This window comes from Mobula hypostoma, chromosome 5, assembly GCF_963921235.1.
Source record: "Mobula hypostoma chromosome 5, sMobHyp1.1, whole genome shotgun sequence".
Classification (NCBI taxonomy): Eukaryota; Metazoa; Chordata; class Chondrichthyes; order Myliobatiformes; family Myliobatidae; genus Mobula; species Mobula hypostoma.
In genome coordinates, this window is record NC_086101.1 from 32120400 (window position 1) to 32134501 (window position 14102).

Consider the following 14102-nt stretch of genomic DNA (forward strand, 5'->3'; position numbering starts at 1 on the left):
CTCCCTCTCCCCCTCTCCCTCTCCCCCTCTCCCTCTCCCCCTCTCCCTCTCCCCTTCTCCCTCTCCCCCTCTCCCCCTCTCCCTCTCCCCCTCTCCCTCTCCCCCTCTCCCACCTCTCACTCCTCTCTCTCCCCTCCCCCCTCTCCCCTCCCTCTCTCTCCCTTCTCCCTCTCTCTCCTTTCCCCCTCTCTCCCCCCTCTGTCCCCTCCCCCCCTCTCTCCCCTGCTTCCTCTGCCTCTCTCCCAGCCAGTAACTCTCTCTCACTGCCAGGAATTATCAGAATTGCCACATTCTGGAGAAAGCTGGTAGTTGAGTCCTTCCTTGTTTCTGTGACTGTGAATGCAGCCGTTGTAAGCAGCGCCCTGCCCTGCTCTTTGCACAATGATCCACAGTGTCTGAGAACTTCCTGTCTCACCTTGGCCTTGGAATCTGGAGCAACACACAATCTGCGGGACGTGCTCAGCTCCTCGAACAGCATCTGTGGTTTGGGGGTGGGCGGAGAGCGAGAGGGACAATTTTACTCCTCTATTGTGGGAGACTATTTGCCCGACACCTGCCCCCTAGGCCTAAGTCAACGTAGTAGTAGTAGTGGGAGACCGGAAGGGCAGGATCTGCTGACCCTGGAGCAGAGCAGGCCGTGGGGGCAGGTTTGCTGGGGGTGTCGCGCCCCTCCCAATCCACAGCTTAGAGCCGATAGACCATCCCCATCCGCACCCTCACGCCCCTCACCTCCACACACCTTTACGACCATGGACCCCTCCGTGCCCTGGCTCCCAACATCCACCTGTCTCAGTGGATCAGATCACATCTGGGAGCATTGAGGGGGTTGGTGGGGGGGATGAATAGCCCTCTATCGAGTCACCACTTGTCCTCCTTTGCTCCAAAGAGAAACGCCCTAATCTGTTCGACGTAGCCTCACGTTCGCTAATTTGCATTCTGGCAAGTCACCTCTAGACCCTGCCTTCCTTCCAGTCCTGAGGAAGGGACCCAACCTGAAACATTGTCTCTTCATTACTCCCACAGACACTGTCCGAAGCAGAGTTCCTCCAGCACATTGTGCAACCGCACCCTCCCTGGTTATCCCCGCACGTCGATAGAGTTACAGAGCACTTCGGTACAAAACCAGGCCCTTCAGCCCATCACTGATCCTATCCCTGAAACCACCTCTTCCATGTTCTGTCCATGGTAAATCCATTCTGTCAGCACCTCGCCCATCCCTTGTGGATCTACAGACAGAGGATGGCCACACTGATCAGTAACAGGACTGTTCTCCCACTGTGTATCTTATTTTCCCTCCTTATGTACTTGCGAATCTCTTAGGATTCATCTTTACCTTATCTGACAAAGTAACTCTGCTCTCATGATTGGATCTTCATTCCTCCCCCCCCACCCCGCCGTGCGTCTGTGATTGAGAATGTGTTTTTATGTTTGCGTGAGTGTGCGTGTCTGTGTCTGTATGTGTGGTGTGAATATGCAGTGCCTACAAAAGTATTCACCTTCCCCAACCCCCTTGGAAGTTTTCATGTTTTATTGTTTCACAGCATTGAATCACAGTGGATTTAAATTGTCTTTTTTGACACTGACCAACAGAAAAAGTCACTCTCGTGTCAAGGTGGAAACAGATCTTGACAAAATTATCAAAATTAATTACAAAAATAAAACACAAAATAATTGACAGCATAAGTATTCACCCCCTTTAATATGGTACAACAAATCATCACTGGTGCAACCAGTTTTACAAGTCACATAATTAGTTAAATGGAGATCCCCTGTGTGCATTCAAGGTGTTTCAATTGAATGTAGTAAAACACGCCTGTATCTGGAAGGTCAACTCCAGTGAGTTAGTATCCTGGCAAAAACTATACCATGAAGACAAAAGAACACTCTAAGCAACTCTGTGAAAAAAGTTATTGAAAAGCACAAGTCAGGAGATGGATACAAGAAAATTTCCAAGTCACTGAATATCCTTTGGAGTACAGTTAAGTCAGTCATCAAGAAATGGAAAGAATATGCCCCAGCTGTAAATTTGCCTAGTGCAGGCCACTCTCAACATCTGAATGACCATGCAAGAATGGGACTAGTGAGGGAGGCCATCAAGAGACCAATGACAACTCTGGAGGAGTTACAAGTTTCAGTGGCTGAGATGGGAGAGACTGCACATACAACAACTGTTGCCCGGGTGCTTCACCAATCACAGCTTTATGGGAGAGTGGCAAAGAGAAAGCCATTGTTGAAAAGAACTCACATGAAAGCTCAGCTAGAGTTTGCCAGAAGGCATGTGGGAGACTCTGAAGTCAGCTGGAAGAAGGTTCTCTTGTCTGATTAAACCAAAATTGAGCTTTTGGACCATCAGACTAAACACTCACTTTCTAGATCTTTCTGTCTCTATCTCTGGAGACAGCATATCTACTGATGTCTACTATAAGCCTACTGACTCTCACAGCTATCTGGACTATTCCTCTTCTCACCCTGTCTCTTGCAAAAATGCTATCCCCTTCTCGCAATTCCTCCGTCTCCGCCGCATCTGCTCTCAGGATGAGGCTTTTCATTCCAGGACGAAGATGTCCTCCTTTTTTAAAGAAAGAGGCTTCCTTTTCTCCACTATCAACTCTGCTCTCAAACGCATCTCCCCCATTTCACGTACATCTGCTCTCACCCCATCCTCCCACCACCCCACTAGGAATAGGGTTCCCCTGGTTCTCACTTACCACCCCACCAGCCTCTGGGTCCAACTTATTATTCTCCGTAATTTCCGCCACCTCCAACAGGATCCCACCACTAAGCACATCTTCCCCTCCCCCCTGCCCTCCGCAGGGATCGCTCCCTATGCGACTCCCTTGTCCATTTGTCCCTCCCATCCCTCCCACCGATGTCCCTCCCAGCACTTAGCCATGTAAGTGGAACAAGTGCTACACATGCCCTTACACTTCCTCCCTCACCACCATTCGGGGCCCCAGACAGTCTTTCCAGGTGAGGCGACACTTCACCTGTGAGTCGGCTGGGGTGATATACTGCGTCTGGTGCTCCCAATGCGGCCTTCTATATATTGGTGAGACCTGACGCAGACTGGGAGACCATTTTGCTGAACACCTACGCTCTGTCCGCCAGAGAAAGCAGGATCTCCCAGTGGCCACACATTTTAATTCCACATCCCATTCCCATTCTGATATGTCTATCCACGGCCTCCTCTACTGTAAAGATGAAGCCACACTCAGATTGGAGGAACAACACCTTATATTCCGTCTGGGTAGCCTCCAACCTGATGGCATGAACATTGACTTCTCTAACTTCCGTTAATACCCCACCTCTCCCTCGTACCCCATCCGTTATTTGTGTGTGTGTATATATATATATATATATATACAGACATACATATATATATTCTCTCTCTCTCTCTCTCTCTCTCTCTCTCTCTCTCTCTCTCTCTCTCTCTCTCTCTCTCTCTCTCTCTCTCTCACTCTCACTCTCTCACTATACCCCTTGCCCATCCTCTGGGCTTCCCCCCCCCTTTCTTTTTCCCTGGGCCTCCTGTCCAATGATCCTCTCATATCCCTTTTGCCAATCACCTGTCCAGCTCTTGGCTCCATCCCTCCCCCTCCTGTCTTCTCCTATCATTTCGGATATCCCCCTCCCCCTCCCACTTTCAAATCTCTTACTAGCTCTTCTTTCAGTTAGTCCTGACGAAGGGTCTCAGCCTGAATTGTCAACTGTACCTCTTCCTAGAGATGCTGCCTGGCCTGCTGCGTTCACCAGCAACTTTTATGTGTGTTGCTTGAAATTCCAGCATCTGCAGATTTCCTCGTGTTTGCAAGACTAAACACTATGTTTGGTGTAAGCTAAACACTGCACATCATCAAAAACATACCATCCCTACCGTGAAGCATGGTGGTGGCTGCATCGTGCTGTGAAGATGTTTCACTGCAGCAGGTCCTGGAAGGCTTGTGAAGGTAGAGGGTAAAATGAATGCAGCAAAATACAGGGAAATCCTGGAGGAAAACCTGGTGCAGTCTGCAAGAGAACTGTGACTTGGGAGAAGATTTGTTTTCCATCAATATAATGACCCCAAGAACAAAGACAAAGCTACACAGGAATGGCTTAAAAACAACAAAGCTGATGTCCTGGAGAGGCCAAGTCAGAGTCCAGACCTCAATCCAATTGAGAATTTGTGGCTGCACTAAAAGGGCTGTTCACTCATGATCACCATGCAATCTGACAGAGCTTGAGCAGTTTTGTAAAGAAAATGGGGAAAAGTCGCCCTGTCCAGATATGCAAAGCTGATAGAGACCTATCCACATAGACTCAAGGCTGTAATTGCTGACAAAGGTACAACTACTAAATACTGACTTGAAAGGGGTGAATATTTATGCAATCAATTATTTCGTGTTTTATATTTGTAATTAATTTAGATCACTTTGTAGAGATCTATTTACACTTTGACAAAAAGAGAGTCTTTTTCCTGTTGATCAGTATCAAAAAAAGACAAATTAAGTCCACTGTGATTTTATGCTGTAAAACAATAAAACATAAAATCTTCTGGGGGGCGGGGTGAATACTTTTTATATGCACTGCCTGAGTGTGTCTGTGTGTGTGTGAGAGAGAATGTGAATGTGTGAGTGTGAATATATGTGTGAGAGAGGAACTGTGTGAGGGTTTGTGTGAGAGTATGAATTTGTGTGTATGCGTGTGTATGCATTCATGTCTGATCATACACCCCTGCAATCACTCCACCCTCCTCCACCATACCAGCCCTCATTCCCTGAAAGAGGAAACTATTGATGAACACTGCTACTCTTTAGCAATCATTTGTTTCCCTGCAGGACCATGTTACCAGGAATTGAGCAACTTGTCTCAGCCATTGGCTGAGCACAGAGCCTATCAGAGGGCTGGCAGCCAACCAGACGGCCGGGAGTGTGGGGCGGGAGTGTGTCAGCCTACAATAGTGCTGGGGCTGGGCAGCTCACTCAGAGTGGCAACAGGACAGGTAGCTGGAGTTGTCCCAGGGCAGAGAATAGGACTGGTCCCAGGACACGGAAGCAGAGCAGAACAAGGACGGTGAACCAGATCTGTCCCGGGGCAGCGAAGCAGACCGGGCTTGTGTAGTGGTTGGAGATCAGCAAACCAAGCTGATGGACAACAGTGAGGCACCGACAACAGGATCAGGCGAGAGCGGGACCTCTGGGCACAGGTCAGGGTCAAAGACGCCGGACAAAGTGCAGCAGTCAGGGTTTGGCGGGGAGGGAGTATTGGCTGTCGGTTGGAGGGTTGTGGTGTAGAGGAAGAGGGAGGGGTACTAAGGGAGCCTCAAATGGTGGGACGGGAACTACTGAGGGAGCACCGCAACGTGGGAGGGGCAGTACTGAAGGAGGGTCACCGTGAGAGGGTGGAAGGTTTTGCATAGGGTGATACTGTGCAACAGGTTTTAAGTTGTCCCACGACACGTCATCGTCCAGTTGTCCATTTTGTGGCCATGCGGAGTCAGTGTGAGGGGTTGCAGCCCCTGTCTGAATATCTGACGAAGCTGCTGCTCAAATTCTGGGTGCATTTCAGCCCCACTCTCCGGATGCAAGGGCAGTCAGTGCAGAGTGGGGTGGGTGGCGGGTCACTGGGAATCTACTGGTGGGTGTGCTCTTGGTCCTGGCCAAATGGGTACATGAGTGTGTTTGTGAGAGAGAGAGAGAGACTGAGTTTGAATATGTGTGAGAGAGGCACTGAAAAAGCATGTGAATGTGAACATGTGTGTGAGAGAGGAACCGTGTGCAAATTTGTGTGTGAGAGTGTATATGTGTGAGACAGAGGAAAAATGTGTGCGACTGTGAACGTGTGAGAGAGAGGAACGGAGAATGTACGTGAGTTTGAACGTGTGTGAGAGAGAAACTGTGAATGTGTGTGTGAGAAAGGAACAGAGAATGTGTGAGTGTGTATATGTGTGTGAGAGAGGAACGGAGAATGTGTGTGAGTGTGGGAGAGGAACAGAGAATGTGTGAGCGTGTATGTGTGTGAGAGAAACTGAGAATGTGTGTTTATGAATATGTGTGTATGCGTGTGGGTGTGTGTGTGTCTGTCTGTCTCTGTGTATGTGTCAGTACTGCGACCAGTCCGGTTCTCTGTACTGGTACCAGTCTGGGTCTCCGTTCTGGGACCAGTCCGGGTCTCCGTACTGGGACCAGTCCGGGTCTCCGTACTGGGACCACTCTGGTTCTCTGTACTAGGACCACTCTGGGTCTCCGTACTGGGACCAGTCCTGTTCTCCGTACTGGGACCATTCTGGGTCTCCGTGCTGGGACCACTCCTGTTCTCCGTGCTGGGACCACTCCTGTTCTCCGTACTGGGACCACCCCGGTTCTCTGTACTGGGACAACTCCAGCTACCTGTCCTTGTGCCACTCTGAGTGAGCTGCCCATCACCAGCACTATTGTAGGCTGATACACTCTCGCCCCACACTCCCGGCCATCTGGTTTGCTGCCAGCCCTGAGTGGTTCTGTGCTCAGCCAAAGGCTGATACAAGTTGCTCAATTCCTGATAACATGGTCCTGCAGGGAAACAAATGATTGCTAAAGAGTAGCAGTGTTCATCGACAGTTTCTTCTTTCAGAGAATGAGAGCTGGTATGGTGGAGGAGGGTGGGGAGGGGTCAGGTACCGATATGGAGGGGGCAGGTGCGGAACAGGTGGAGACCAGAGCAGCTGAGATCAGATTGCTGAGCTGGAGCAGGTCCAAGAATGACAGGAATGAGGTTTCATAAAACTGTCCTAGAAATGATAGGGAGACAGATAGCTTGGAACAGGGAGGGTAGTGAGGGCAGGTTGTGAATGATCAGACATGAATGTACACACACACACAACACGTACACACACACACACACACACATTCATACTCACACACATATGCTCACACTCACACATTCTTAGTTTCACATACTCACACAGTTCCTCACTCACACACGTATACGCACTGATACATTCTCTGTTCCTCTCACACACACGTTCACGGTTTCTGTCACACGCATATTCACACTCACACACACAAGTTCACTCAGCATCCGCCCGTCACACATGCTTGCACTCACACACATACCGTATTCACACTTGCACACATTTTCAGTTCCTCTCTCACACGCATATTCACACTCACACAGAGAACCGGAGTGGGTCAAAGTGCAACAGTCAGGGTTTGGAGGGGAGGGAGTATTGGCTGTCAGTCAGAGGGTTGTGGTGTAGAGGAAGAGGGAGAGGTACTAAGGGAGCCTCTAACGGTGGGACGGGAACTACTGAGGGAGCACCGCAATGTGGGAGGGGCAGTACTGAAGGATGGTCACTGTGGGAGGGTGGAAGGTTTTGCATAGGGTGACACGGGTCCAGGCAGTGGGAAGAGCAAGCTGCCTGTCTGCCCCCTTTTGGGGTCATGTTCAAAGGAGCATGTGGTCACTATGGCTACAAAGTGGGATTTCCTGGAGTGATTGTCTACCCCCCAGTGAATTGAGTATTATATAGATGGTAGTAACCATATTTTAGTATGGAATTGTTTACGGTCTTGTAAATCCTTTATGTTTGGATTTTGTGTATTTTTTGTGTGAATATACTTCTGTAGTTTTATAGACAATAGGTGCAGGAGTGGGCCATTTGGCCCTTCGAGCCAGCACCGCCATTCACTGTGATCATGGCTGATCATCCACAATCAGTATCCAGTTCCTGCCTTATCCCCATAACCTTTGATTCCACTATCTTTAAGAACTCTATCCATCTCTTTCTTGAAAGCATCCAGAGACTTGGCCTCCACTCCCTTCTGGGGCAGAGCATTCCATATATCCACCACTCTCTGGGTGAAAAAGTTTTTCCTCAACTCCATTCTAAACGGCCTACCCCTTATGCTTAAACTGTGGCCTCTGGTTCTGGACTCCCCCATCAGCAGGAACATGCTTCCTGTCTCCAGTCTGTCCAATCCCTTAATAATCTTATACGTTTCAATCAGATCCCCTCTCATCCATCTACAAACCCCATTTCCAGAAAAGTAGGGATATTTTCCAAAATGCAATAAAAACAAAAATCTGTGATATGTTAATTCACGTGAACCTTTATTTAACTGACAAAAATACAAAGAAAAGATTTTCAATGGTTTTACTGACCAACTTAATTGTATTTTGTAAATATACACAAATTTAGAATTTGATGGCTGCAACACACTCAACAAAAGTTGGAACAGAGTTAAAATAAGATTGAAAAGTGCACAGAATATTCAAGTAACACCGGTTTGGAAGACTCCACATTAAGCAGGCTAATTGGTAGCAGGTGAGGTATCATGACTGGGTATAAAAGTAGCGTCTACCAAAGGCTCAGTCTTTGCTAACAAGGATGGGTCGTGGCTCACCCCTATGTGCCAAAATTCATGAGAGAATTGTTAGTCAGTTCAAAAGGAACATTTCTCAACGCAAGATTGCAGAGAATTTAGGTCTTTCAACATCTACAGTACATAATAATGTGAAAAGATTCAGAGAATTCAGAGACATCTCAGTGCGTAAAGGGCAAGGTCGGAGACCACTGTTGAATGCGCGTGATCTTCGAGCCCTCAGGTGGCACTGCCTAAGAAACCGTCATGCTACTGTGACAATTATAGCCACCTGGGCTCGGGAGTACTTCAGAAAACCATTGTCACTCAACACAGTCCGTTGCTGCATCCAGAAATGCAACTTGAAACTGTATCACACAAGGAGGAAGCCATACATCAACTCTATGCAGAAACACCGGCGAGTTCTCTGGGCCCGAGCTCATCTCAGAGGGACCGAAAGACTGTGGAACCGTGTGCTGTGGTCAGATGAGTCTGCATTTCAGCTAGTTTTCGGAAAAAACGGGTGTCGAGTTCTCCGTGCCAAAGATGAAAACGACCATCCAGATTGTTATCAGTGAAAGGTGCAAAAGTCAGCATTTATGATGGTATGGGGGTGCATCAGTGCCCATGGCATAGGTGAGTTGCATGTATGTGAAGGTACCATTGACTCTGAGGCGTATATTAGGATTTTAGAGAGACATATGTTGCCATCAAGGCGACGTCTCTTCCCAGGACGTCCATGCTTATTTCAGCAGGACAATGCCAGACAACATTCTGCACGGGCTACAACAGCGTGGCTTTGTAGACACAGAGTGCGTGTGCTCGACTGGCCTGCGGCCAGTCCAAATCTATCTCCTATTGAAAATGTATGGCGCATCATGAAGAGGAGAATCAGACAACGGAGACCATGGACGGTTGAGTAGCTGAGGTCTTATATCAAGCAAGAATGGACAAAATTTCCAATTGCAAATCTACTACAATTAGTATCCTCAGTTCCAAAACGATTAAAAAGTGTTATTAAAAGGAAAGGTGATGTAACACAATGGTAAACATGCCTCTGTCCCAACTTTTGTTGAGTGTGTTGCAGCCATCGAATTCTAAATTTGTTTATGTTTACAAAATACAATTAAGTTGGTCAGTAAAACTAATGAAAATCTTTTCTTTGTACTTTTGTCAGTTAAATAAAGGTTCACGTGAATTAACATATCACAGATTTTTGTTTTTATTGCACTTTGGAAAATATCCCAACTTTTCTGGAAATAGGGTTTGTAGATTCCAGTGTTTTGTAAAAATAGGGGAGCATCAGACTAGGGCAGGCAGGGCAGACTTGTTTCTTTTAAATTCTCTCAATCTTTGGGAAGCATCAGTGACTTAGGCCCAGAACAAGAACCCAGACAGATCCCAGATGGAGATCCCAGACAGAGATGGCGGTCGGACCCAGGCATGACTTCCCGGACCGAGTGCCTAGACTGAGATCGCAAGTGGATCCCAGAGGGTGTAGACTGATCCCAGCTGGAGGTCCTAGACTGAGACACCAGGAGATCACTACACTGAAATCCCAGAATGAGACCCGAGACAGAGATGCCAGACCGACGTCCTGCGGTCAGGTCTGTCCTAACTAGACGGAGATGCCAGGCAGGAATGCAGAGGCATTCAGTCAACGACCATATGGCCCCTCACGCCCCCAACCCCACCCACCACACACACAGGTACCCCAACATCCCCACTGTCAGGTGGGTGCTGACCCTTCCACCCCAATCCCCCCTCGGTCCATTCCCCCCACCCCCACAGAATGGGACCTGCCCACTCAGCGTGATCGGAAGGCTGTGTGAGGGGAGGCAGGGGTCTCCGACCCAGGTGCTTATCCTTGGGGCATTACTGCCGTATCCCTCCACACCTCCTGTCTTATCCTGGGCTTCCTCCCCATGGCGATTCTGGATCCTGGAACCTAAAGGTGGGAGGGCGCCTCTCCATCACCGCCCACCCTGGGAAACACTTTAGCCTCTCCTCCCCCTCAGGCAGCCCCTCCTTGATGGATCAGCCCCTGACGTGTCGTGTCTCCCCGCAGCCAGTCAAAGCCCCTCCGCCCGGTGCGACTGAAGAACTGGGACAGTGGCAGCCTGAACTACGACACCCTCCACCTGCAGGCCCTCCAGGTGTGGGGATGGGAACGGGGGCTGCTGGGGGGGGGTGGGAATTGGGGAGAGAGGGTCGGAGAATAGGAGGCTGGGATGGGGGAGGTGGAGAGGGGGCTGGAGAGTAGCGGGGTGGGGGGAAGGAATGGATGGGGGAGGTGGCAGATGGGTGTGAGGGGTGAGCTTTGAGGGCGGGAATGGGGGGCAGTGGGTTGTTATCATCCTGCTCTGGTCTCATCTTCCCAATCTCCCCTCCCCGCTCCAACCACCTCCCACCCCTCCCCAACCACCTCCCCTCCCCTTTCTCTCCCATCCCACCCTCTCCCATCCCTCCTTTCTCCCACCCCTCTCTCTCCCAACCCTCCCCTCTCCCTCCCCTCTCCCCTCCCTCCCTCCCCCTCCCCCTCCCCTCCCTCCTCCCTCCCCCTCCCCTCCCTCCCCCTCCTCCCCCTCTCCCTCCCCCCCTCCCCCCCCCCCTCCCCTCCCCCCCTCCCTCCCCCTCCCCTCCCTCCTCTCCTCCCCCTCCCCCTCCCTCCTCTCCTCCCCCCTCCCCCCTCCCCCCCTCTCCCTCTCCCTCCCCTCCCCTCTCCCTCCCCCTCTCCTCTCCCTCCCCCTCCCTCCCCCTCTCCCTCCTCCCTCCCCTCCCCTCTCCCTCCCCCTCTCCTCCCCTCCCCTCTCCCTCCCCCTCTCCTCCCCTCCCCTCATCCCTCCCCCTCTCCTCCCCTCCCCTCTCCCTCCCCCTCTCCCCTCCTCCCTCCCCTCCCCCTCTCCCCTCCCCCTCTCCCTCTCCCTCCCCTCCTCTCCTCTCTGCCACCCCTCTGAAGCACCTTCATAACTCCAAAAGACTGAGGTTGGGTAAAATACTGAAAAGCTTTTATTCGCTGTACAATACGACCTCCACGGTGAGTGTCTGTCCCCGGACTGAGGGGGAGGGGCAAGGCGAGGCACTTTTATGCAGGAATCTGTGGGAGGAGCCACAGGGGCAGTCAGTAGAGGGACGTGTCCAGGCAGTTAACCCAGTTACAACATATATATGGTTTACCACACCCTCCTCTCTCCCCCCTTTCCCCCGCTCTGTGGTCTGACCTGCTACTTGTGACTACAGACATGTCCGTGTTCGAACGTCCGGTGCCTGGGCTCCCTTGTCTTTCCGAGCACCGCCACCCCTGTGCTGGGCGACGGGCACCAGCAGCACCTCCATCGCCGAGCCGCGGACCTCCTGCTCAGCTACTACACCAGCATCAACAGGTGGGCCGGAGAAGCGGGGGGAGAGGGGACATGGCTGGCCATGGGGGTTGGGGGAAGATAGTGTGAGGTTTGTGTGTGGGGGTGTGAGGTGCTGAGGATGTTGAGAGGTGTGGGTTGTGGGAAGTGTAGGATGGCGAGGGTGTGCGGGTGAACAGGAGGGGAGGGTGGAGTAGGAGGTGAGGAGGAATGGGGTGTGCGCAGTCGTGTGGGCGGTCAGGGGAGAGGAAGGTGTGTGGTAAGTGAGGAGGGTCAGTGTGGGGCGTCTCATTGACAGGGAGGGGTGCACGTACCCATGGGTGTTCTCCTCTGACTACTGTTGTCCAGGGCTGGGTCCCCCGCCCACCAGCAGCGGTGGGCCGAGGTGGAGAAGGAGATCGAGCAGACGGGCACCTATCAGCTCACCTCCACGGAGCTCATCTTCGGGGCCAAGCAGGCCTGGCGTAATGCCGTCCGCTGCGTGGGGCGCATCCAGTGGACGCGGCTGCAGGTCAGTGTGCCCGCCCTCCCTCACCCTGGACGCCGGCCTCCTCCGTCCCACCACCGAATGGCGCCCTGCTCCCAAACACTGAATCTCCATTCCTCCTCACTGACCATAGCACCCCCTCAGTACCATTCCCCAAACAAAACCTCTCCTCCATCTCCTCTCCTTCATCATGCTCCCTTCAGTTCCTCTGTTATCTCCTCCCTCCACACCCTCCTCCCACACCCCTCACAGCCCACCCACCCTCATCAGTCACACTGGCCCCTTTCCTCATCACTCCCACCTCCTGCTCAACTCCCCTTCCCCCCACACTCTCTCTAGCCCCTCACCCTTCCCTCCTGCCACAGTCTCTGCATCCTCCCCCATCCCAGTTGTTAACCCCCCCTTCTGTACTCTCACATCTCACACCCTCACACCTCATTTTCTCCCCCCACCCAGCCGCTCTCACACACACACACCCCCCCACGCACCCACCCCTCATGCTCTCCCTTCACGGTCTTCCCCCTCCCCACAGCTCTTTGACGCCCGTGACTGCAGTTCGGTGCCGGAAATGTTCAACTCCATTTGTAACCACATCAGATACTCGACCAACAAGGGCAATATCAGGTAAGTTCCTTTCCTCGCTTTGCAAATCCTCGCATCCCCGAGCATTTAAGTTTCCCTACCAGACTCTGGCGCAACCAGTCAGGACGCTTTCCACTGCACTTCCATCGATGTTTATTAGAGTGGTCGGTGACAAACCGAACCTCCTAAGAAAGTCGAGACGCCGGCATGTTTTCCTTGTGATTGCATCCTTATGCTGGGCCCAGCACAGGTAATCCAATATGTTGCCAACAGGAATTTAAGGTTGCTGACTCTCTCCACGGTTGGTCACCCAGTGTAGACTGATACATGATCACCCTCCTTCCCTGTTCTGAAATCAACAATCAGCTCTTTGGTGTTGCTGACAATCAGCGAGTGGTTGCCGTTCTGGAACCACTGATCCAGGTATCCTGTGTGTTGACTCATCGGTGCCTGTAATTTGTCCAACAACAGTAGAGTCCTTGGCGAATTTGAAGATGGCATTGAAGCTGTGACAAGTGTGTATAGAGCAGGGTAGGTAACCTACGGCCCACGGGCCAGATCCGGCCCGCGAGCAATTTTTCCTCATTCTGAGTGTTTCACGTGACCACACTGATGGACGTGCATGGCGTCTTGTTACATTGGTCCCAGGTTCCGTTTTGTTCCAAACCAAGCCCTGGTATATACGAATGACGAGAAGGCAGACTACTCTATTAACATGTATTAGATACTCTCTGTGCAAGCGCAGGTTTTCCGATGGGATCGTTCAAATCTGTAAACAGAAACAGCGTCACTATTTTTTAACAAGAAATCCACGCTAAATATCCAGATATTTACATGTGCTTACGATACTTGTTGAATAACTCGCGTTTCGAAATGAAATCAAAGAAAAAAATTCCAATGGCAATAAATGCAAAACGCAGGAGGGTAGACACTGAGTGCTGAAATTTCCAAAACACTTGAACGCTAGATTACTTCTTCATCGAGCAAGCTGGGAAACCAGTTTGTCTCGTTTGTCTAGAAAATGAGACAAAGGTCCAAGAATTGAGAAAAGAGTTTTCATTTCGTTTTGCTGATTTTCGCTTGCATGCAAATGAGTTCAAGCTGTTTGCTACTCCATTTGATGTGGAAGTGGATCAGAAATTTTTCAAATGGAATTGATTGAGATGTGGTGTGACTACATATTGAGATTGAAATTTCATTCTGAAGATATGTCAGTGCTTGACTTCTATAGAAAATATATTCATCCAAGTGGGAAGTATCCTAACTTAGTGGACCATGCAAAAAAGATGGCATCATTGTTTGGCAACACTTACCTGTGTGAGCAATTATTTTCAAAAATGAAGCACACCAAGA

The 14102-nt window shown here is 50.7% G+C and overlaps 1 protein-coding gene across 1 annotated transcript in view; it reads left to right on the forward strand.

Moving 5' to 3' along the window:
- The first annotated feature begins 4973 nt into the window (after window positions 1-4973).
- The window catches only part of LOC134346734 (nitric oxide synthase 1-like), a 70910-nt gene continuing 61781 nt past the window's right edge, over window positions 4974-14102 (forward strand). The window contains exons 1-5 of the mRNA XM_063048308.1: window positions 4974-5185; window positions 10390-10477; window positions 11562-11704; window positions 12029-12191; window positions 12700-12791. Of these exons, the coding sequence (XP_062904378.1) occupies window positions 5127-5185; window positions 10390-10477; window positions 11562-11704; window positions 12029-12191; window positions 12700-12791 (545 nt within the window). The 5' untranslated portion in view covers window positions 4974-5126. The remainder of the gene's footprint in view (window positions 5186-10389; window positions 10478-11561; window positions 11705-12028; window positions 12192-12699; window positions 12792-14102) is intronic.